Source organism: Lynx canadensis, chromosome B4, assembly GCF_007474595.2.
Source record: "Lynx canadensis isolate LIC74 chromosome B4, mLynCan4.pri.v2, whole genome shotgun sequence".
Lineage (NCBI taxonomy): Eukaryota > Metazoa > Chordata > Mammalia > Carnivora > Felidae > Lynx > Lynx canadensis.
The window spans coordinates 16689399-16715401 of record NC_044309.1 but is presented as its reverse complement, the minus strand read 5'-3'; the positions used below and the strand labels follow the sequence as shown (position 1 = coordinate 16715401).

General features: G+C 42.6%; 1 protein-coding gene across 1 annotated transcript in view; it reads right to left on the bottom strand.

The window, feature by feature from the left end:
• Window positions 1–24691, bottom strand: part of SLC39A12 (solute carrier family 39 member 12) — an 86826-nt gene extending 62135 nt beyond the window's left edge. Inside the window, exons 1-4 of the mRNA XM_030323231.1 lie at window positions 24634–24691; window positions 23168–23514; window positions 15082–15363; window positions 11021–11228 (exon numbers count right to left, since the gene is read on the bottom strand). Coding sequence (XP_030179091.1) covers window positions 11021–11228; window positions 15082–15363; window positions 23168–23428 — 751 coding nt within the window. The 5' untranslated portion in view covers window positions 23429–23514; window positions 24634–24691. The remainder of the gene's footprint in view (window positions 1–11020; window positions 11229–15081; window positions 15364–23167; window positions 23515–24633) is intronic.
• Window positions 24692–26003: the final 1312 nt, after the last annotated feature.

The window sequence follows — 26003 nt, the reverse complement described above, 5'->3', positions numbered from 1 at the left end:
CGCTCACACCGATAGCATGCAGCCTGCTTGGGATTCTCTTTCTTCCTCTCTGTCTGCCCTCCCACTCTGCCACTTGTGTGCTCTCTCTCAAAGTAAATAAATAAACTTAAAAAAAAAAAAAAGAATTGATTCTTACTTTTCTTTACAAACCTCAATAAAATGAAATTGTGACGAGGGGAAGTTTTCCATTACAGAATTATTACTCTAATAAATGAAGAAGAAAAGAGTCAATGAGAAGAACACCATTTCACAAGCTGCAAATAATCAATATAGACAAGTATCATCAATACCTTATGACTTCTCAAAAAGAGAAAACTAGATGTTATGTACCTTCTGGTGGAAGGTACTAACTCTAAGACAGCATCCTCCAAGTAAACAAACCACCTAATCAAATCTCTACAACATCCAATATACACGAAACACAGTGCATAGAAATGCATATTGGATGACTAGAAATGCAATCAGCAAAACCCAGATGTGATAAACAGTCCCCTTTTTTCTAACAAAAAAACCGTAGCGAAATAGAGAAGGAGTCGGGGAGAGGCATGACATCTATAAAGGGAAATTGAAGAGATATACCAACAATCTGCATTTTATGAACATTATTTAGATCCTGGTGTGATAAAAAATAAAACATCTTTTTTTTTTTTTAATTTTTTTTTTCAACGTTTATTTATTTTTCGGACAGAGAGAGACAGAGCATGAACGGGGGAGGGGCAGAGAGAGAGGGAGACACAGAATCGGAAACAGGCTCCAGGCTCTGAGCCATCAGCCCAGAGCCTGACGCGGGGCTCGAACTCCCGGACCGCAAGATCGTGACCTGGCTGAAGTCGGACGCTTAACCGACTGCGCCACCCAGGCGCCCCAAAACATCTTTTTTTAACAATCAGGGAAATGTAAACATTAATGGGATTTTTTTGTGATATTAAGGAATCAATATTAATTTTTTAGTTGTGATATTGGTAATAAGGTGCTTTTAAAAACGCTTGTCTATTAGAGATTCACACAGAAATATTTAATAATCATTTGCTGCAAAATAATCAAGTGATAGGAAAGGGTGGAGGCAAATAAAAAATAAGATTATCCAGTTGCTGGTAAGTGTTGAGGCTAGATACTGTGTGCCTGGGGGTTGACTATATTACTGTTTATATTTTTGTTTATTACATTTTTATTAGATATCTACTTTTAATATTCAGAATTTATATAACGACAACAGCAACAACAACAACAAAAAACACTTAAAACTGACTTCTGGGGAAGATGGCAGAGTAGGAGGACCTTAAGTTCACCTCGTCCCATTGATACAACTAGGCAACAATCAGTGTAAAAAACCCAGAAAACGACCTGAAGACTGGAAGAACAAATTCACCACAGCTAAATGTAGGGAAGAGGCAGCTTTGAAGAGGGTAAGAAGGGTGGAGACGTGGTGAGGAGTGAAAAAGACTACAGGAGAGTCTGGGGGAGGGTGGACCCACAATCCCAGAAAGGGGAGAGAAGTAGATTCTCACACCAAGGAGCCCACTCAGGAAAGACAAATCTCCATAACATTTGGCTTTGAAAACTAAACGGACGAAATTTCACAAGGTCTTACAATGAATGAGGCTTAAAATCTGGAAATTTAAAAATCAGTGGGGTTGGCTCTGAGAGAACCAGGAGGGTGAGAGGAAACTGACTCCCAGTCCTTAAAGAAACATTACAACAGACAGACCTGCTGTGATACAAGGTAGAAACAGCAGTTTGAAAAATACCAGGAGCATACGGGAGAGAGATGTGTTTACTAATCTAAGAGCTCCAGCTAGAAGGGCAGGGATCAATGGGACATTTTTCCAGGAACAAAGATGATGGTGGGTGCCATTTTCCTTCCCTGTTCTCCCAGCCCAGACACACAGACATCGGTGGGGCCCACTGCAGCACCTACACTCACTGCATAATTTACAAAGAGCATGCCCTGCCCCTTCTTCCCCTGCAGACACATTCCCTCCAGCCAGGCCTCTGCTTCACGTCCCCTCTTGCAGCAGACCCAGGCAAACCTTGCTAATACCATTCCTCTGACCCCACACACTTCTGAGGATCTGCCCCCTCCAATACATTCTTGGGTTAGCTAATCCAAAGTGGTACCACAAGTCTGGCAGTGTGCAAGCATCCCAAACAGGAGCCAGTATCACACCAAACTGAGTCCTGCCCCAGGGAGAGGGAAAGAACCACACACAACCATCAGGGTAGAGGCTTAGCAGTGGGACAGACAGCTGGTCTTACTATAGGTCCCACCCACCAATGAAGGCTTCTTAGGGTACAATACAGGGAAAGTGTCCTGCACTAACCCCACAGGGACCAAACCTTGTCCACAACAGGCAAAGAGAGCCATTGCAGATTACTGGACTGAAGGAAAAAGTGTTTCAGCCAATAGCAGGATGCATGCAAGAGACATAGAAGATTCTCCTGATGCACCAGGTTCTGCTGAACAGGAGACACTGAACTGCAGGGCACTACAGGACTTCTTCTTCATAAGGGCACTACTATCAAGAGCAGGAGACATAGCTGACTTTCCTAACACAAAGAAACAGACCCAGAGAGTTAGACAACCTGAAGAGACAGAGGAATATGTCCCAAATGAAAGGACAGGACAAAATCACAGCAAGCAACCTAAACAAAATGGGGATAAGAAATATGCCTGCTAGATAATTTAAATCAGTGGTTATAAAGATACTCACAGGACTTGAAAAAAAGACTGAAGGACATCAATGAAACCCTTAACAACGAGACAGAAAAAGAACCAATCAGAGTTGAAGAATGCAATAAATAAAATAAAAAATACACCAGATGGAGTAAATAGTAGACTAGAGGAAACAGAAGAATGGGCCACCAACCAGGAATACAGAATAATAGAAGGAAATCAAGCTGAACAGCTGAGAGGAAAAAAAAATTCAAAATGAAAATAGACTTAGGGAACTCAGCAATATTCACATTATAAGGAACCCAGAAGGAAAGGAGAAAGAAAAGGGGTAGAAAATTTATTTGAAGAAATAATAGCTGAAAACTTCCCAAATCTGGGATAGGAAACAGAAATCCAGATCCAAGGGCACAGAGAGCCCCCCAAAATCAACCCAAGAAGGTCCACAACAAGACACATAGTAATTGGGGCGCCTGGGTGGCGCAGTCGGTTAAGCGTCCGACTTCAGCCAGGTCACGATCTCGCGGTCCGTGAGTTCGAGCCCCGCGTCGGGCTCTGGGCTGATGGCTCGGAGCCTGGAGCCTGTTTCCGATTCTGTGTCTCCCTCTCTCTCTGCCCCTCCCCCGTTCATGCTCTGTCTCTCTCTGTCCCAAAAAAAATAAATAAACGTTGAAAAAAAATTAAAAAAAAAAAAAGACACATAGTAATTAAAATGGCAAAAAGAAGCAGTAAAGAAAGAATTTTAAAAGCACCATGAGAAAAGAAAATACTTACATACAAAGGAAACCCCATAAGGCTATCAGCTGATTTTTCAGGAGAAACTTTGCAGGCCAGAACGGAATGGCACTATATATTCAAAGTGCTGAAAGAAAAAAACTTGGAACCAAGAGTACTCTATCCAATAAGGTTAGCATTCAGAATAGAAGGAGAAATAAAGAGGTCCCCAGACAAACAAAAGTTAAGGGAATTTATGATCACTAAACCAGCCCTACAAGAAATGTTAAAGTGGATTCTGTGTGGCAAGGAAAGACTGTAAGTTAGAGTAAGAAAAGTAGGAACCATGAAAGCAATAAAAATAAGTATATCTATAAAAATCACTTAAAGGACCCACAAAATAAAATGATGTAAAGTATGACACCATGAATCTAAAACATGGAGGTGGGGAGAGGTTTAAAGAATGGGTTCAGCCGTGAGTGACTATCAATCTAATATACAAAATGAATGGAAACCACAAATCAAAAACTAGTCATAGATACACAAAGAATAAAGAGAAAGGAACCCAAGTATATCGCTAAAGAAAGCCAACTAATCATGAGAGAAGAGAACAAGAGAAGGGAGGAAGAGAGAACTACAAAAACAATCATAAGACAAGGAACAAAATTGCAATAAATACTTACCTATCAATAATTACTTTGAATGTAAATGGGTTAAATGCTCCAATCAAAGACAAGATGACAGAATGAATAAAAAAGCAAGACCCATCTATATGCTGCCTATAAGAGACCAATTTCAGGCCTAAAGACACATGCAGATTGAAAATGAAGGAATGGAGAAGTATTTATTATGCAAATGGATTTGAAAACCAGGGTAACAATACTTATATTGGATAAAATGACTTTAAAACAAAAGATTGAAATAAGAGACAAAGAAGGACACTGTATAATCATTAATGGTGTGGGACTCTTGGGTGGCTCAGTCAACTGAGCAGCTGACTGGCTCAGTTCATGATCTCATGGTTTGTGGGTTGGAAACCCACGTTGGGCTTTGCATTGACAGTGCAGAGCCTATGTCAGAGTCTCTGTCTCCCTCTCTCTCTCTGCCTCTCCCCCACTCATTGTGCATATGTTCTCTCTCTCTCAAAAATAAAAGCATTACAAAAAAATGTTTTGATGGGGACAATCCAACAAGATGATATAACAATTGTAAATATTTATGCACCCAACATGAAAGCACCTGAATACATAAAAGAGTTAATACAAACAAAAAGGAAGTAATAAATAGTAATACAAAAATAGTAAGGGACTTTAATACCCCACTTACATCAATGGACAGATAATCCAAACAGAAAATCAACAAGGAAACAGTGGCTTTGAATGACACATTGAACCAAATGGGTCTATATATTCAGACATTCTATCCTAAAACAGCAGAATACATATTGTTTTTAAGTGCACATGGAAGATTCTCTGGAATAGATCACACATTAGGCCAAAAAACAAGTCTGAACAAATTCAAAAAGATTGAAGTCATACCGTGCATCTTTACTGAACACAAAGCTATGAAACTAGAAATCAACCACAAGACAAAATCTGAACATAAATATTTGGAGGTTAAATAATGTACTATTAAACAATAAATAGGTCAACCAAAAAATCAAAGAGGAAATTAAAAGATAAATGGAGACAAATGAAAATGAAAACAGAACGGCCCCAAATCTTTGGGATGCAGGAAAAGCTGCTCTAAGAGGGAAATTTACAGCAACACAGGCCTACATCAAAAGCATGAAAAATCTCAAATTAAGGTGTAAGCAAACCTTAAACCTAAAGGAGAGAGAAAAAGGAGAACAAACAAAACCCCAAGCCAGTAAAAGAAAGGAAATAATAAATATTAGAGCAGAAATAAACAATATAGAAACAAACAAACAGAAAACAAGATCAATGAAACCAGGAGCTGGTTCTTTGAAAAGATCAACAAAATTGATAAAACCTTCAGCCAGAGAGAGGACCCAAATTTTAAAAATCAGAAATGAAAGAGAAGAAATAAAAATTGCAAAGAAATATAAAGGATTATAAAAGAAAACTGTCATATGCCAACCAATTGAACAACCAAGAAGAAATGGATAGATTCCTAGAAACATGTGACCTAACAAAACGAATCAGGAAGAAACAGAAAATTTGAACAGACTGATTATTAGTACTGAAATTGAATCAGTAATCTAAAACACTCCCAACAAACAAAAGTCCAGGACCAGAGAGCTTCATAAGGTGAAATATACTAAACACTTAAAGAAGAGTTATATCTATTCTTTTCAAGCTATTCCAGAAAAAAGAAGATGAAGGAAACCTTCCAAATTCATTCTATGAGGCCAGCATTACCTGTACCAAAACAAGATAAAGACACCACAAAAAAGAGAGCCACAGGCCAATATCTCTGATGAACATAGGTGCAAATATCCTCAACAAAATATTAGCACACTGAAACCAACAATACATTAAAAAAAGTCATTTACCACGATCAAGTAGGATTTGTTCCTAGGATGCAAGGGTGGTTCAATATTTGCAAATTAATCAGTGTGATACATCACATCAACAAAAGAAAAAATAAAAAAACATACGATCTTTTCAATAGTTGCAGCAAAAGAATTTGACAAAATACAACATCCATTCATAATAAAAACCTTCAAGAAAGTAGATTTTGAGGGAATATGCTTCAACATAATAAAGTCCATGTAAGAAAAACCCACAGCCAATATCATCCTCAATGGAGAGAAAAACTGAGCTTTTCTTCTCAGGTCAGTTACAAGACAAGGATGTCCACTGTCACCACTTTTATTCAACATAGTACTGGAAGTCCTGGCCATAGCTATCAGATAAGAAAAAGAAATAGAAGACACACAAATTGGTAAGGAAGAGATAATACTACACATAGAAAACCCTAAAGATTTTACCAAAAACCTACTAGAACTAATACATGAATTCAATAAGATTGCAGGATACAAAATCAGTGAACATGAATCTGTTACTTTTCTTTTTTTTTTTTTAATTTTTTTTTTCAACGTTTTTTATTTATTTTTGGGACAGAGAGAGACAGAGCATGAACGGGGGAGGGGCAGAGAGAGAGGGAGACACAGAATCAGAAACAGGCTCCAGGCTCCGAGCCATCAGCCCAGAGCCCGACGCGGGGCTCGAACCCACGGACCGCGAGATCATGACCTGGCTGAAGTCGGACGCTTAACCGACTGCGTCACCCAGGCTCCCCTCTTTTTTTTTTTTTTTTTTTAAGTTTATTTGGGGGAGAGTGAGAATGTGTATGTGTGTGTGTGTGTGTGTGTGTGTGTGTGTGTGTGTGTGAGGGAGAGAGAGAGACAGAGAGAGAGAGAAAGAGAGAGACCAGGGGAAGGGTTGAGAGAAAGGCAGAGAGAGAATCCCAAGCAGGCTCTGTGCTGACAGCACAGATGTGGGGCTCGAACACAGAACCGTGAGATCATGACCTGAGTTGAAATCAAGAGTTGGATGCTTAACTGACTGAGCTACCTAGGTGTCCCTACTGCATTTCTATTCACTAATAATAAATAAGCAGAAAGAGAAAGTAAGAAAACAGTCCCATTTACAATTACACAAAAATAATAAAATATCTAGGAATAGACTTAACCAAGGAAGTGAAAGACCTATACTCTGAAAATAATAAAACATTGGTGAAAGAAATTGAAGACACAAATAAATGGAAAAACATTCCATGCCCATGAATTAGAGAATAAATATTGTTAAAATGTCTATAATACCCAAAGCAATCTACAGAGGTAATGCAATCCCTATCAAAATACCAACAGCATTTTTCACAGATCTAGAACAAGCAATCCTAAAATGTGTATGGAACCACAAAAGGCCCCAAATAGCCAAAGCAATCTTGAAAACAAAAAACAAAACAGGAGGTATCATAATTCTGGACTTCAAGTTATACTACAAAGCTGTAGTAATCAAAACAGTATGGTACTGGCACACTATTCTGGCACACTATTCTGTTCCGAATAGAAAGCCTAGAAATGAACCCATGATTATATGGTCAATTAATCTTTGACAAACGACAAAGAATATACAATGGGGAAAAGACAGTCTCTTCAACAAATGGTGTTGGGGAAACTGGACAGCAACATGCAGAAGAAAGAAACTGGACTACTTTCTTACACCATACATAAAGATAAATTCAAAATGGATGAAAGACCTAAATGTGAAATGGGATACCATCAAAATCCTAGAGGAGAACCCAGGCAGCAATCTCTTTGACCTTGGCCAGAACAACTTCTTACTAGACACATCGCCAGAGGCAAGGGAAACAAAAGCCAACATGAACTATGAACCTCATCAAGATAAAAAGCTTCTGCACAGCTGAAGAAAACAATCAAGAAAACTAAAACACACCCTACAGAATTGGAGAAGATATTTGTGAGTGAGATATCGGATAAAGGGTTAGTATCCAAAATCTATAAAGTACTTATCAAACTCAACACCCCCAGAACAAACAATCCGATTAAGAAATGGACAGAAGACATGAATAGACATTTTTCCAAAGAAGACATTCAGATGGCTAACAGACACATGAAAAGATGCTCAACATCACTCATCATCCGGGAAATACAAATCAAAACCATGATAAGATACCACCCTACACCTGTCAGAATGGCTAAAATCAACAACACAAGAAACAACAGATATTGTCAAGGTTGTGGAGAAAGGGGAAATCCCTTCCAATGTTCATGGGAATGAAAACTGGTGCAGCCTCTGTGGAAAACGGTATGGAGGTTCCTCAAAAAGTTAAAATTAAAATTATTCCATGACAAGTAACTGCACTACTGGGTATTATTTACCCAAAGGATACAAAAATACTGATTTGGAGGGGCACATGCACCCCAGTGTTTACAGCAGCCTTATCAACAATAGCCAGATTATGGAGAGAACCCAAATGCCCATTGACTGATGAACGGATAAAGAAGATGGGGTGTGTATATACACAATGGAACATTACTCAGCGATCAGAAAGAATGAAATCTTGCCATCTGCAGTGATGTGAAATCTTGCCATTCGTAAGAGTATATTATGCTAAGCGAAATGAGTCAGAGAAAGACAAATGCCATGAGATTTCACTTATATGTGGAATTTAAGAAACAAAACAGATGAACATAGGGGGAGGAGAACAAAAAACAGAGAGGGAAGCAAACCGTAAGAGACTCTTAATTACAGAGAACAAACTGAGGGTTGATGGAGGGAAGTTGGGTAGGGGATGGGCTATTAAGGAGGGCATTTGTGTTGAGCACTGGGTGTTATATGTAAATGATAAATCACTAAATTCTACTCCTAAAACCAATATCACACTATATGTTAACTGACTAGAATCTGAATGAAAATTTGAAAGAAAAAAAAATCCAGATGGCCAACAGACACATGAAAAGATGCTCCACATCACTCCCATCAGGAAAATGCAAATCAAAACCACAATGAGACATCACCTCACACCTTTCAGAATGAGTAAAATCCAAAACACAAGAAATAACAAATGTTGGCAAGGACGTGGAGAAAAAGGAACCCTCGTGTACCATCGGGAAGAATGAAGACTGGTGCAGCCACTGCAGAAAACAGTATGTAGTTTCCTCAGAAAATTAAAAATAGAACTACCATATGAAGCAGCAATCGCACTACTAGGTATTTTCCCAAAGAATGCACAAATACCAATTCAGAAGGTTCTATACACCCCATGTTTATGCAGCATTCTTTACAATAGCCAAACTACGGAAGCAGCCCAAGTGTCCACCAACAGATGAATGGGTAAAGAAGATGTTGTATATATACAACGGAATACTCTTCGGCCACACAAAACGCAACCTTGTCGTTTGTAAGAACGTGGATGGAGCTAGAGAGTATAATGCTAAGCCAAATGAGTCAGAGAAAGACAAATACTGTATGATTTCACTCACACGTGGAATTTAAGAAACAACACAAACAAAGGAAAAAAGCAAAGACAGAGAGACAAACCAAAACACAGACTCTTAATTGTAGAGAACAAACACATGATTCCTGGGGTGGGGCGGGGGGGCAGGGGGAGATGGGGGAATAGGTGAAAGGGATATAGAATACATTTATCTTGATGAGCGATAAGTTATGTATAGTATTGAATCTTTATATGGTACATCTGAAACTAATATAACACTGTATGTTAACTCTACTAGTTTTAAATGAAAAACAACACTTAAAATGAGCATACTGTCTTCTATGATACCATCAATATCAGCAGAGTCCTAGCTCAGGGCAGCTGTGAGAGAAAATGTCTCATGGCTTCTGAAACAAACACCTAATTGTGCTGACACGAAATGGCACTTGGAAACGGAATTGTGACTTCTCAGATGCAAAAGTGACTGGTTTTTGCCCCAAGAGGCGATACTGTAGATCGCTCGTGAGCAGTTACTTGGGCATTTTAATGAAGGTCCACAATGATCCATATCTACCCAGCTTGCCTCTAACTATATTCTGTATTGCAGTCTGATCACCTCCCATTTCTTGGGGGCGATAGAGCCTTCAAGTGGCCTACATCTTGACATTATTTGGAAAGTGGAGTCACGGCTCTCCTCCAGTTGCAACGGGAATCGCACCGCTAAAATTTCCCAACCCCCGTTTCCCACCTCAAAATTGTTCTCGGCATAACATGCCTTTCCCTGGCTTGTTTCCTGTGTATGACAGCCAGGTAACATGATTTAATTACATTTCAACTTTTCACAGAAAAAGAAAATAAACTGCAGAAACCCGCATCTGTCCTTCAAATGGTTGTGCTAACAGGTCCAGGGAAAGTTCAACACTGAATGTATGGCCCCAGACCCCAATCCCTTCTTTCAGAGTTGGGAGGTTTACCCAGATCACGGGCGTTGTCGGTCCCTTGGTAAACTCACATCTCCCTTTTTCTTGTGACTTCCCAAGAGGAAGGGTGTTGGCAGCAGCAACAGCTATTACGCGACATTCCGAGAGCCCTCGGTGTGCAAAACAGGGCCTCCTGGTACAGATTTTTTAGACGTCATTTCATTTTTAATGCCTTGTCGAGTACAAAGAAATGTGCAAAACAAACATTCTGGCTCCGTCCCTGGCATCCCATTTCTTCTCGGAGTTCCAAAAAGCTGGCAGTCACTAATATAACCAGGACGGAGAGCTCACACGCCTTTTATTTAAAATTAAATAATAGATCTTTACGGCTACAAGCAAACACCACCAAGGCTCTTGCGCCATTGGGCTTTCCATGTCTTCATTCTAGGCAATAGTTCGTGACCCCTCGCCCAGGACTACGTACCAAACAGACAAGCGTTCCTCAGCACTTACGGCAGGTCATAAAAATCTCTCCCTTGGCTCTACGTCCATAATATCATCATCATGGCTGAAACGGACCGAGTCCCAATTTTTGCCTCATCGCCACAAAGATACGATAGCACGTTTGCCTTAAAAGGGCCGCCTGAGCTGTCTTACCACAGGCTATGATAAAATAGTGTTTAGAAAATACCTGAACAAATTTAGTCATCAAAAAGCGTCACTCTTTTTGGCACAGTTTGTTTAGTAGGCATGACTTGGTAGTTACATTCATGAAAAGCATCCTTACCTGACAGGTGGAGAGTATTTGTACTATTCAAAAAACTGAAAATATATTCCGTAAAATAGTCTGGAGGCGGCAAGTCTCTTTGCCCCAGACAAACACCTTGGAGGGACAAAGTGATGATCGTCGCTGCCAACCGAGGGAGTGTGTTTTCATCAGCGCCATCCCCGCTCAGTATTCCGGACTTTTTCTGCAGCATTTTGGTGTCCATACACTGAAATCAGATGCATAGTAAAAAGAAAAAGCTTGCACCTCGAAAGCCATTTTGATTAAAATATCTCTAGGATCTCCCCAAAAGACAAAGAAGAGTTTTTCACCTTAAAGAGGTCTGAGCTGTTTGTAGGAACACGACTATCAACATTCTCTAGTCTCAGATAGAATTCTGTCTGGAAAATGCTTGTTTCTTTTATCTGCCCGGACACTGTATTTTCTAACTCCCACCCTAGTGGTCCTCGGTTACCTAACCTTTCTCACTATTCCCTCAGAGATGTGTCTTCTCCAAAGAGATCTCTCGCTCTTCTTGTTCACAGGCTTCCAGGTGGTGACTTGTTTTTCTCCAGCTTCAAGTCCAGCCCACAGTGTAAGGACTTTCAAATCTCTGCTCCCGACCTTGACTTCACACCGGCCCTGCGGCCTCGTGTCATCACAGAGCACTTCCTTTTTAACGCCTGCCTTTAGTCTCAGGCTCAATGCATGCTAAGTGATGACCAAAGCTGGCACAGTCTCTGTGTTCTTTGAACTCCCATAGGACATGGGATCTTTTCCATGGGTACCCTGAGTGGTCTTCAATTAAATATGAGCATCTGAAAGGCTAGACTCTAGCCTTACGTGCCCCTAGAACGCCCATTCATAAAAATCTCTCCCTTGGCTTTACATCCATAATATCATCATCATGGCTGAAACGGACCGAGTCCCTGTTTTTGCCTCGTCGCCACACCGACATTTACTGAGTACCTAGTGTGTGCCAGACGCCATGCTAGGTCCATGACACTATGTTCTCTTTTCATTGTTCCAGAGCTCTGTGCACAGGATACCCTTTTCCCAGACCACCTGGCCAGTGACAGGTAGAGTCCCGATGCGCACTCAGATCTGACTCCATAGCCTAATGCTCTTAAATACCCTTCCTTTTGTGTAGAGAAATAAACCGAAATCCAAGCTGCTGATGGGCCTTTCCTATCATCAAAGTGAGTTCTGTAGCATCGTGCTTGGGACAGACAGATTAGGTTTTAAAATTATCTCTGCTGTTTGTAACTGAGCAAACTTGGGCCAAATGATTAACTTTGCTCACTCTCATATTCTTATCAGTAAAAAGGGACAAAGCTGCCTACCACAAAGGTTATTAAGATTAGCTCATGTGTGTAAAATACTTAATATGGTAGCTGGTGCACGGAACACGGTCAGCGAATCTTAGCTACTATTCTTGTTGGTCCCAGTGTCCAGTGGGTGCACCTGATAGACAGGAGGCTGGAGAAGGTAGCAAGAGCCATCACGAAAACTTTTCCCTAAAGGCTCCAGAGGAGCCACTGATGCTATAAACAAAAGAACAATACAATATGGTATGTTCTAGAAATATCACTCTGGTGGCAAAGTAGTGAAGACATTGCCAGGGATAGAAACTAAGGGCTGAATGTCTAGTTCGGGAGTTATTTATTAGTCCAAGATACTGCTCGACCTAAGAGGGTAGCACCAGAGACGGAAAGAAATGGACGTATTTGAGGCACATTACAAAGGACTTGTAGGAAAATGTGAAGGAGTCCAAAGAGTTAAAAATGGCTCAGGTTTCGGGGTTTGTCAACTGTATAATGGTGATACCAACCCATTATTCCTCCACGTAAGAGTCAGGGCTAGCAGAGAAGTCTGTAGAGATCCCTGCTTATCTCCCATGGAAACAGCAAACAGTGGGGGGAAAAAACAGGGAGAGGTGGGAGCAAGAGACTGAGCCAAGAAGATAAAATAGTAGTTGGATAAAAGAGAATGAAGGAATAGAGGGATGTTTATACTCTGGGTCATCAGGGAGGGTGGCTACGTTAGCGTATTACGGGGTAAAGCTGTTTCTTGGTGAGCTGGTTAAGGCCCCCCTGGAGTGGCTGTTAGTGGCTTCACCTGCAGAGGCTGAGTCCTGTGCAGACCAAGACCTGGAGCTGCTGGTAATGGCGGGCCTGGTCTGCCAGCACCGTCTGCGGCCTCACGCTCTCTAGTCGGAGACAGCGGCATCCTCCGGTGAGATGCCCAGAGGCCTCCTGTACAAGTCTGGATCGAGTGACTAAGGATTCCTAAGGGAATTCCAGCCCAAGCGAACAAAGGACCCTTCCCAGGAACTGGAGACAGTGCTCTCCTCCAGAAGATAACCGTCCGAGGCCCAGCAACGGTTACGAGCTCTTAATTCTTCTTGACTGAAGAGGAGGAAAAAGTACGTCTACACATAATCTTGAATTATTTTATTCTGTTCTCGGAATGTTGGCTCTCACATACGCTTGGAGGCCCAGGTATTTGCGGCCTGTGTTGGATAACCAGAAATCTGCGTCGAATATGTACACACCATCTGCTTCGAAGTGGCTGACCTGAACCGATCTTGTATCATATGGATGTTGCACTGAAGAAACTGTATGTGGGCGTACTTCCTTATTGAAGCAGAAACCGAATTCTAGAAAGGAACCCGTTTTCTCAGTTGGAAGTGGACACAAAAATACGGCCTTATTTGGAGAGTCATGAGATGAGAGTTACCAAAATGATGCCCACAAAGACCTCAGGAAACAGTCTTTCCATCTGTGTGCCAATCGCAAGAGAAATTAAACGTTTTTGCAGCAAGTTGGAGGACGTGTCGGCTCGTCGTTGAGCCACAGCATGAATGCACAGACACCTTTGGGCTCCTGGAAGCCAGAATTGAGGCCAAAAACCAAATACGTCCATATACAACACTAAGGACTGAATGACTGCGTTCCCCCAAATTTCAAATGTTGAAATCCTGCCACTTACTGTGATAGTGTTAGGAGGTGCGGCCTTTGGGAGGTGATTGGGTCATGAGGGTGAAGTCCTCAGGAATGGGATTAGTGCCCTGAGGAGAGAGACCTCAGAGAGCTCCTCTGCCCCTTCTGCCATTAGAGGACGCAGTGAGGGGATGGTCTCTGAGGAATCAGGATGGGGGCTTTCACCAGATATCAAATCTGCCCAGTACTTTGATCTCAGACTTCCAGCCTCCGGAACCATGAGAAATAAATTTCTGTTGTGTAGAAGCCACTTTGTTACAGCAGCTCAAAGACACACGTCAATGAAAAATTCAAGAGAGAAAAATAAAACAGGTTTCATGGCACTCTTCAAAATGCACTGGTGACTGTTCAATCAATTCTTTAAGAAAATGTGGCTTTAAAATTTTTCCTACGTCCAGAGCGCTTTATCTGCTCAAACTCCCCACCGCAAGGCAGAAAGCATAAAGTTAATTGAAAGGCCAGCTCTTGCTGGAACAGTAACGAAGGCCGGAAGGGACCAGGTGCCTGGTTCCTCACAGTGGGAGCCACGAGGAAAGCAAAGCACTTCGAGAGACCCCTGAACATGTGTGGCACAAATCAAAAGCTACAGAAGAGCTATTGTCTGTGCTGTCATGAATAATGCTTTTTGCAAGCTGCGTCTTCGGTGAAGCAACGAATGATAAATTCACCTCTCTCACACCGGTTCTGTCTTCTTTTTCCCTGGCCGGAAGGCGAGGCAAAGAGCATCGCGTCCTCCCCACCGTGGGTCAGTTCTTGGAGATCGATCGGAAGCCATGAATCACTCACTTTCACGTTCAGGAAAAGAGAGTTGTCCTGTCACCTGGCTTTCCTGCCCACCCAACCACCCACCTGCCTTCTGGCTAGAACTCCTTTTACAATCATTAGTCATCACCCTTCCCCCTTTTATACTCAGAATTTCAAATGATGTCACTTAACATCCCATCACTAAAACCCACAAATACCTCTCTTAGACGTCCTTGACTGTCATGGGGATAAACAAGTGACAGAAAACAGGGCTCCAAGTCTGCCTCTTAGCAGCAGAGCCAGGTGCCCTTCTTACCTGACTTGTGCCCTTCTTACCTGACTTCGAGAGGTGTCAAAGTATTGCCTGGTGAACGCCAAGATATCTTCCGTCTCATTCTGTGAAAGGAAATAGGAGTCTTCATCCTGCCTGAGGCTGAGGAGGCTGTGCAGGTAAAATTTATACTCTTTATTACTCATGTTGAGCTTAGAAGAACAGATCTCTTCCTGATGAATAATGTAAAAGAGGAGGAGAATAGACACTCTCTGGACCACTTCTTCTCTGAGCTGATCCTCAAAATCTCCTCCAGCTATTAGCAACAGGGCATCTGGTTCAAAGCACTGTGCCAAAAACAAAACATAAAACAACAAAAGTAGAAACAAAGTTTAGCAAAGAGTCCTAGAACACTAACGACCGCCAGATCTCCAGTGCTCATTATTGTACGAATAGGGGGGGAATATGGGTAGGTCTAACAAGCCAGTTTCAAATAAGGTAGTCGTGGCTGGACTTCTACACATTGATGTTGCCCTCCCAGGGAGCCCTTATTCCCTGAGAGTAATCTCTCTCTCTCTCCAGATGTCCATCTGCTGCCTTGAGTAAAACCCGTTGGCTCTTTGGCGTTTAAGGTAATGACCCCATTGCATTTAGATTGAAATCTAAGCTCCATACAATTTTCTCTTTGGTCTGGCTCTTGCCTGCCTACCTCTCTTGTCTTACCTTAGCCTTTCTCCACATCGCTCACTAACCTTCCGCCCCTGTGATTTTCCATCAGTTCCACCAAGCTCTTTCCACCATCTCTCGGGTCTCCTTCCCCCTCAATTCTCCGATCTCAGCTTAAAGAGATACCCCGTTGAGGATCCACACCCTACCCAAAGTAGAAAGCCCCGACTCCCCCGTCCCACGTTCTCCAGCACAGCACTGTTCGATGGAAACACAACCCTCGCCACAGAGGCGAGTCACACATCGCTTTAAATTTTCTAGTGGCCGCATTTGAAAAAGCGAAATTAATTTTAATAATACATTTAGTAATGTGTCTTACTGAAACCTAGATATGCAAGATATGATCACTTCAACTTGCAATCACAATTTTAAGAAGTTATTTGTGAGCCATTTGACATTCTTTTCGTCGTGCCAAGTCTTCAAACTCTGGTGCGTACTTTACACTTACCAGCACGTGTCGATTCAGATGAGCCACGTTATCAAGTGGCCCACGGTCACACGTGGCTGGTGGCAGCTCTAACATATGTCATGTTTATTTTCTCCATAGCACTAGTGTTCTAAACTTGCTTTCTCCCCGTGTTTATTTTCGCTCTTCCTTCAAGAACGAGTGGTCCATTAAGGCCAGGTTCTGTCCGTGCACGGTTCTATCCTCAGCATCCAGCACAATGCCTGGCACTTACAAGGTGCGGAATGGAATGAACGAATGCCACCTGCCTCGCCTTTATCCTACCTAAGAGAACGGCTAAAAAATACTTCCACGACGCTTTACTTGCTTCACACCCACAGCAAGACGTCCGGCTCATCTAATCTGGGAAGTCTGCATGGCAGAAGGTGTTTCAGGTAACGTAACGGGACAATGAGAAAAAGATACACACAGGGCTATGGAACGGAAGCCCTCCCCACAAGACAGGAGCTGCCTTCCTTCAGAGACAGTGGGGAGCTCCTGACAACTCTCCTAGGATCCCAGAGGCACAGCCACAGAATGAAGGCATGGAGGGATGCCTGTCCTGAGCCCCAGAAGGACTCTTCCCAATGTGGGACAATGTACGATGGTATCTTTTAATCTATTCTCTGAGGTGGAAATTTCAGGCGTCCTAATTCCATGTATGTTGTGTGTCCCACCAGATAACATCTGGGACATACTGTCTGAGTCAGGAAGAAACATGTCATCTGTCTCCAAAGCAAAGCATTAATCACATTCTTCACAAGCCATACAGGTTCTGTTCTCTCCCCAACTCAACTGCGATGGGGTAAGAGTTCGGCAAAAAGAGAGACATCGGCTTCCCATCAACTCACTCAATGAGACTATTAAGCTCCACCACTGAAACCACCCCAGCACATTTCTGTTTCTTGAGTAGCAGATGAGAAAAGTCCATGGGTTGATAGCTATTGGCGGGGCTGACACCAAGACTCAAGGAGGTTAGTCAACTGAAACATAGTGTCATCAAGCCTCTCTTTGTAACATACCGCCTCCTAGATCAGACGAGATCGGGCGCGTTCAGGGTGGTATGGCCGGAGACTACATACCACCTCCTGAAACCGAACTATTGATAGCATTAGCTAGCCTTTACTGGAAGCCAGGTGCCCAGGATTGTGCTAAACACCTTATGTGTTTGGGCATTCCTCAATCTAATCGCTTCTGGAAAAAGTCAGATAATGAGTTTTTTGATGGTAAGAACATGATTCCAAAATTTCAAATAGAAAACAAAATGGCCCCAGCCTATTTGATAAGTCACCAACTATTTCTGCAATGATGTAAAGAATTAGAGTACCAATTCCTCAATTATTTGGTGCCTCGTGAATTAAACAGTGGGTACATTTGTGTGCACAGGATCCAGCATGAGGTATGTCCTCCTTGTACAAGGAAGGTATACCTATAGCATATGTGAAAACCAAGTCTACAAAAGGGTAGATAACGTACCTAAAATCACAAAGCTAATAGTGGTTGCCCAATCTTAATTCCCACTATGCCAATGATTCGCTTTATTTGTTTATCTCTTTGCTTTGGGCCATGAAGAATTTGAGCTGTAGACCCACCTATGTACTGAAAGTACAACCCCTTCAACCAGTAATTTTCTCTCCCTCCTGTTTGATAGAAAAAGAGGTCAATGGGGAGGCCAAGTAATTGGTAAGGCTCTAATATAAATCAATGAGAGAACATAGTACCACTTGAAGATTGAATGAGTGCCTGTTGACAGACTTTCAAATGCTGTCTAGGCTGTTTGATGAGGTTGAGTAGGTAGGCAAAAGGTATCAGTGACATGAGAAATGGGACCTCTGTGAAGCCACCAGACCAGATACATGTGGCCGGAGCTTGGTTGATAGCACACAGCAGAGTATATGGCTACACTTCACCCATCCGATGTGCCTCACACTCCTGTCCATTTGTGGTTCCTCTTCAATGTACCTTTCTAGGATTGGAATAGGAGGGATGTGGCCTGGGGCAGCAGAGGAGAGGGTAAGATCTGAAATCATACTAATGTTCGCTCCAGAAGTGGTTTCTAAAAAGCATATAACATGGAAGGTCAATTGCTTTTGACTGAAAATGTTTTAAATACCTGTGGAGCATCTCATTTTGTCTGACTAGAATTTCAGTCATCTTGAATGAACAGAAGTTGCCCAAACCTTGCTTTAAGTTTCTGAGACCTGCTGGAATAAAGCTCAATTGCGAATCAAATGACCATGAATTGAAAACCTTCTGCCCTTTTATGATATTTGATTCTTCTTTTAAACGTGTATTTATTTTTGAGAGCACACAAGTGGGGGAGGAGCAGAGAGAGAAGGGGATAGAGGACCCAAAGCGGGCTCCGTGCTAACAGCAGCGAGCCTGATGTGGGGCTTGAACTCACAAACCATGAGATCATGACCTGAGCCGAAGTCGGTTGCTCAACCGCCTGAGTCACTAAGGTGCCCCCGAGACATCTGATTCTTAAAGGAGTTACCTTTGTACGAAAGACAGTGGCTTGAGGAAAGAACACTGTAGGAAACACCAGAAAATCGAACAGACATTGACATGACAAAAAGCACCATGGGGGTTGATGGTGGACTGCACTTTCCGGTTCATCATCACAAGATTTGTTTCAGTTGTTAGAGCTGTTAGCAGTGGCTGGGTTGTTTTGAGGGGAGGACGTTTAGTCCAATTTTGCAAATACTTACACCTCACAGGCATCAAGACCCATCCAAAGCACTGACCCTGGTGAAGTGATTCTTTGTTAAAGAAGAATGGACTCATTCAGGAATAATCCATCGATTTTCCTTTTAATCTTGTCATGTGGGGCCTAAGTTTTTTGGGGAGAAAAGCACAGATTCTGGATTCCAATAGCCAAATCAGATCACCTCCCCCAGCTGCTGCATTCAGCTTTGTTCATTGCTTATGCGAGGAGAGAGTCTCGGTAACAAAAAGCAACAGGAAATCTTTCTTCTATGTTAATAGGAGTTGTCAGACTTGATAAACTTTAAAATTTTTAGATCCAAAGATGCTTAAAGTTGATTTGGGGTTCTGGATAAGCCCACTGGCCTTTTTCAAGTTCTTAGGCTTTTACAAGGTCTTCTGGGGGGAGAGGGTTGTCTTAGAATTGATCATAAAAAGGAAATTATATTTCTTCCTTTTCCTGCCAAAGAGTTGGAGGGGTGTTTGCTGATGGCAGGCACTGGCTTTTTGTGGACCCATGACCAGATTTTGTGGCATTTCTGACCGACAAAGAGATAAGTCTTACTGAGAAGGGTTAAGAAACCTGTTAGATCAACAAGTTAAGATAAAGCTCGATGCTGTCCACTCTTCAACGCAAGGCAGGTTAAGACAAACTCGGGAGGGAGGTTGAATTAAATGCAGGACCTTAAAGCAGTGGTTCTCTACCTTGAATGTGTCTGAGAATCTCCTGGAGGTCTTGAATAAACACCCCCAGCCCTGAACAGTTGGGGGAGGGGTGGGGGGGGGAGGGGACAGGAGGGGGTGCTGAGGAGGATCTTATTTCCCAGAAGCGCTGCGTTGGACATGTCCACAACATACAGGGAATGTGAGGGCACAGAGAGAGCTGGCGCTCTCGTGACCCAGCTAGCTCACATATGGCCCTGCGGTCCTCACAGAGAGCTCCCCGGGGAGACGACCGGCACTTTGGTCTTACAGATGAGAAAGCCAAGGTTCAGCATGACCTAACAGCTGGAAAGTGCCAGAACAAGGATTTGGGCCCAGGGCTGGCTGACTCCAGATACCAGGTTCTTATCCCTTCACCGCTTCTGGAACTCATGTAGGGTTATGGTTCTCATCATTACTGAAGTGGAATTTGTTCTCTTAGAGTTACTTAATCCCTCATTAAATTCATTAAAACTGCAGTCTAGCCCTTCTCATTGAAAAAAAGAAACCAGGCCACGATCAGGCAAGACTGTCCATTTTCAAAGGCTGAAGTTTGAATGGATTTAAGTGCACAGTGCTTTCAGATAGTTCAGATTGATTTACACACACACACACACACACACACACACACACCCATTCAGTTTTTACCTAAGCCTGAAATAAAATTGGAAACTTTTCTTCTCCCCCCCACAAATTTAAGACACTCACTTCCCTCTTTTTTTCAGACATTTAGGGATATGAGCTCATCCCCTTGCCCTCTTTTTACCACAGAATTTCTAATCTAAACCCTGCCTCTAACTGGACGAAGTTCCTAAAAAGACACAAAAGATCCAATGACAAGCTAAGCCCTGTGGCTTGTGCCAGAATGCAGATGCTTGTGAAATCAATAGGACACTGTTTCTCCCCGGCTTTTTATGAATGACGGACGTGGAGAGATTTCATGCAATCCTTGCTTATGGGTGATTCAGGTGAATTGTAGCCCTCTGAGCAAGTAAAGCTGAAATTTGCATTTATTTTTTTTAAGGTTTATTATTTATTTTGAAAGGGGAGCCAGAGAGAGAGAGGAGAGAGAGTATCCCAAGCAGGCTCAGCACTGCCAGCACAGAGCCGGAGGCGGGGCTCAAACTCGTGAACCGTGAGATCATGACCTGAACCGAAATCGAGAGTCAGACACTTAACTGACTGAGCCACCCAGGCCACCCCATGACTTTTTTTTTTTTTTTTACCTCAGTCTTTTACACAAAGAAATAGCAGCAGCAAGAGGGCGAAGCTACTAAAGACTGTGTTTCACTTCATAGGAATAAAAATAGCTGAAACGGAAGCGAAATTGGCCAAAGTCTCGATAATGTCACAGAAAACAAAAAGTGCAAAACAGCGTCTCCCTCTGAAAAACAAAACAAAACAAAACATAGAACAATTTTGCATGTTTACATTCCCCCTAGCTTGACTAATATTCAAACAGCCTTAATAAGGCACTTTATGTCATTAGAGGAGAACATTTCCCCACAGCAAATTCTCAGAGGACATTAATAAGACATGGCTCCTACTTATTTCCATGGGGAAGTCTTATGTTGCTATATATATAAATTAATGTCATCACAGATGAGTTGCCTATTATAACACATGTTTGCTCTGGGGACCCTTGGGAATTTCACTAATTATTGAATTATTCACTGTTTGCACAGAGCAGAGACAAATTCTATTAGCAGACCCTTCTGTCATGAAAGAAAGAAAAACTAAAAAAACAAAAAAATAAAAAAACAAAAAACACAAAAAACAAAAACACTTGGCCAGGAAATGTTTTCCCTAAAACTAAGCACGATTGAGAAAGTCTGCCAAAATTTTTTTGCTGGAGGCAGTTACTAGATTTATTTATTTATTTATTTATTTATTCATTCATTCATTCATTCGTTCATTCATTCACTCATGTCTTCATTTATTTATTTGTAGGTTCATTCTGGGAAAAAAAAAATCTCGCCAGTCAGGAAAGGGATGGTGAAGAGTGTTTTTGTCCATTTTGGGGTATAATTAAGACATGGGCTCCGACCTCTGGTGAGGCTCCTGTCAATTCCCCTACCCTGACAGAGACATTCTGATTCTACCTTAAATGCTGAATTTACCTTAATGTGGATGTTACATTCATGTGACCTGCAGCGAATTTTTTTTTTTTTAATTCCATCCCAGGCAAGTTAATTCAACCTCATCTATGGAGGAAGAAGTCTCCACATAGTATTTGGTGAGAGCTGCCCAGACAATGCTGAGGTGCAGCCAGGGCGTCAGTCGCCTGGCAAACCGGGGGTAGGCTGTGGGCCCAGGCCGCAGGAGCCACAGACCTCATTTCAGCCCAGATACCTCATTTTTAAGAGGGTGATCACCCAATTCATTAACTGCCCACCATGCAAAATACTAGAAAACACCAATCAACAATCAGGCTAAAGTACTTAAAAATCCGACATTAAGGGTGCTTGGGTGGCACAGTTGGTTGAGCATCTGACTCTCGACTATGGCTCGGGTCATAACCCTACGGTGGTGGGATCGAGTCCCCAGAGGGACTCAGTGTGGAGTGTGGAGCCTGCTTGGGATTCTCTCCCCCGCCCCCATCTCCCTACGCCCCTCCCCTGCTCATACATATGCATGCTTTCTCTCTTAAAATAAATCAGTAAACTTAAAAAATTCAACATTAGACAAATATAATAGTACTATCATTGTGCCATCAAAAACAAATCGTATCTAACCAGTGACGCACAAGTTCACGGCAACCACAAAAGAAAAGGGGGGGTAGATTAGTGAATCAGAAAGAAGAAAGAACTGAAAGTTCATGCTTGTGGGCACCTGGGTGGCTCTGTCGGTCAAGTGTCCAACTCTTGATTTTGGCTCAGGTCATGATCCCAGGGTTGTGGGATCAAGCCCCACACTGGGCTCCGCGCTAAGCATGGAGCCTGCTTAAGATTCTTCCTTGATCTCTTTCCCTCTCTCTCTCTCTCTCTCCCCTCCTCGGGCATCCCCCCCCCCCCCCCCAGTTTGTGCACGCACGGACTCTTTCTCTCTCTTAAAAATAAAACGTTCACACTTACAGGGGCGCTTGGGTGGCTCAGTCAGTTAAGTGGCCGACTTCGGCTCAGGTCATGATCTCACGGTCCGTGAGTTCAAGCCCCGCGTCGGTCTCTGTGCTGACAGCTCAGAGCCCGGAGCCTGTTTCAGATTCTGTGTCTCCCTCTCTCTGACCCTCCCCCGTTCATGCACTGTCTCTGTCTCAAAAATAAATAAACGTTAAAAAAATTTAAAAAAAAAGTTCACACTTATAACTAAATACCTCTGAACATTCACAAGGGTCGTAGAAAGGCTTCTACAAACATTACCATTTTACTACAACAAGATCCTCCCTGTTTTCAAGTACTATTTGTAGAACGCTAAATGACTTTCCGTATCCTAAATATGGGAGACATGATATCACAAGGCACAGCCCACTTGGGTACTGCATTTGAGTTTGCCTTACTGAAGCAAACGGCTAGAGAAGCCACTGCTCTTTCTTGAACGTTCCCTGGTACCTGATCCCATTCTGTCACACTAACCAGATGGCAATCTCCTTGCATTCCGTTTGTCCTCCGTGGGCAGCCAGTTTTCTCCATCAGTGTTTTGAGGAGGCTTCCAGAATGGTTCAGGGGTGGGGGATCGCCAGCAGAGAGAGCTCGTAGCACTTCCGTCAGGTGGCCCGGACTCCAAGTGCTGCCGCTGTCCTGGGTTGAGGGTCTTTCTGTCTCAGTAGAGGGAACAAGGCTGAGGAGAAGGAACAATGGCACCCAAAATACCGGAAGCTTTGTCCAGAAGCACATTTCCACTCTTCCTTTACCTCAAGTCAGTGTCTAAGGGAGTTGGGTGGCTTGCTGTTCACGGTGTAAACTTGTAATGGGAGGAATTTCTGTGGTAAAGGAGGAAAATAAAGGCCTTAATTACCGTGGCTGCAACGTGTTTGAAAGGATTCATTAATTGGGTGGCTAAGCTGATTTGCAATGGCAAGCTGTTTCTGAACAGTAGGGGGTCTGTAGGTCATTTATAACTGCGAACAGCAGGAAACTATCATGGCTGGAGACTTTTGAACTGTAGAACATCCAAGAAGTTTGTCACACTGCCTCCTTCTAAAATAAAAAAGAGTAAAAAAAGTCAGGAAGAGTAAGTTTCTCTGTTTATCTTGCACGGGGTACAAGTCATAGGAACCAGACAGGAAATACCCTCATTTTATCCCATCCTAATGTAGAACTCTGTGAGGTGTGGTTCTCATCACTCGAGTAAACAAATAAAAATAAAGAGAAAATCAATTTCTTTTTATTATTACTATTTTTTAAGTTTTTTTAAATGTTTACTTTTGAGAGACAGAGAGAGACAGAGTGCGAACTAGGAAGGGGCAGAGAGAGAGAGAGAGACAGAATCTGAAGCAGGCTCCAGGCTCTGAGCTGTCAGCACAGAGCCCGACCGGGGTTTGAACCCACGAACCGTAAGATCATGACCTGAGCCGAAGGCGGATGCTTCACCGACTGAGCCACCCAGATGTGCCTGAGAAAATAAATTTCAACAAATTACGTACATCATGCTGAGTGAGAAGGTTTTAGATAAGAAGGGTACTATGGAAGAAAATTGTCACGTCCAGAAAACACTGGTCATTTTCCAGTTTTTAATTTATTAAAAGTACGAGCTAGCAGAAAAACAAGAGTGTTTCAAGACCGCAAGAGCCACAATAAATCCACAGACTCAGTGGTCACTAAAGGCATAAAGGACAATGTTAGAGCCAATCAGCTTTCTGAAAAAAAAAAAAAAAAAATTAATCTCTTCAATCTGTTGCTTAAGGAACACAAATTGTTAACAGCATCTCATGTCAGATCTTGGCCCAGAAATGACCTAATAATGACTGTGGGGTAGTAACAAAGATACTGGGATTACTTCCACAATTAAAAAAAAAAAAGAGAGAGAGAGTTTAAGATTCTTATGTTAGCCTTAAAAAATGACAGAAGATGCTACAAACATTTCTAAACGCAGTGCTTACCGTTAGAAGAAAGATAAATGGCTATTTCTCTGGAGCTCTGTGGCCTTCTAAATCTCGGAGAGTATTTTGTGATTACAAAGTCCTCTGGTTTTAAAATTCCTTGACTGTGCATTGGAAGCAGGAGAGGATTATTTCAACCCAGAGACGTTTTCGGTTGCTGTGGAGAAAACTGCTCCGGGGATACCAATGAAGGCGGGTAAAAGTGAGAACTTTCTGTCTGGCTGATTTTCAGGAAAATCAAATAAAAGTTGGCTAATGAACCTAACGTTTTAGATCAATATTTACCAGTTCTCTTAGAAGTCTAAGAAAAACCTAGAATTTCTTACAATCACGTGCCTTTGAAGAGACAGATCTAGGTCAAAGGATTCCACCTTGCAGGACGGAAAGGCTTTAGTGTTAGATCGAGATTTCTTTTTTTCTTTTCAGTTGCTTCTCTGTTTTATCAACCCTCAAACCAAAGATTTATTGAAAAAGTAAGCTCTTTAAAGCCTTAATTTTATCAGGTGCAGAGGTTTAAAAGGTTGAAGGCATTCGAAAATCTGTAAAAAGCTGTCTTTAAACAGGAGGAAAAGTCTTTACTGGAGGCATAAAGTTCTTACCCTGGAAGTAAGTGGATGGGAGTGGGGAACTTTAATTAGGGTGTATATTCTGACCCCAGAGTCTGTGATACAAGCGCCCTGTGAAACAGGCTCTCAGCAAATTCTTACGAAGGAGTGACTGAGAGAACAAAGTGGCAAATTGTATAGGAGGTAAGAAGTTACAACCCACGATTTCAAAATGCACAGAGTGCATGTAAATAGTACATGAAAAACAAAGAGAAGCTGAAGGATGAAGGGAAGGGACGGAGTTCCGAGTTCGGGCCCTGGGGTAGGAGTGGGGAGGGGAGGGGGCTTCTGGAAGGAGGCGGAGGAAATGAACAGAGAAAGCAGTTGGGAGGATTAGCTCCTCCGTCACTAACTGGGTATGAAAACTGGCAGCAGCAGGGTGAGGCCATCCTAAGAGAACGCTGCTAATACTCACAGAAACGTGGAAGGCAAATGCTCCCAGAAATGCCCGGCGTCTCTTTAATTGCACATCACGGAGCCCTTGGATTTGCCTAAACTGCCAAGGGCAGAGACCTGGCCTGTTTCTCCTGAGCTCTCTGGTGAGATGAGCTGCAGTTAGTGTCCAGAACCATCAGGCCAGCAGAGGCGAGAGGAGCTGGTCAGGACCGCCCCCAGTTGTGGCCCCAGTCGGGGCGGAGAAGGGCCTGGGCTCAGGACAGAGGGACGTGGCCAGAGCCCCCTCCATCTCCACAGGGGAGACCATCTCAGCCCCGGGGGTCTCGGGGGTCGTCTGGGAGGTGACTAGAGCAAAGTAGTCCAAAACCT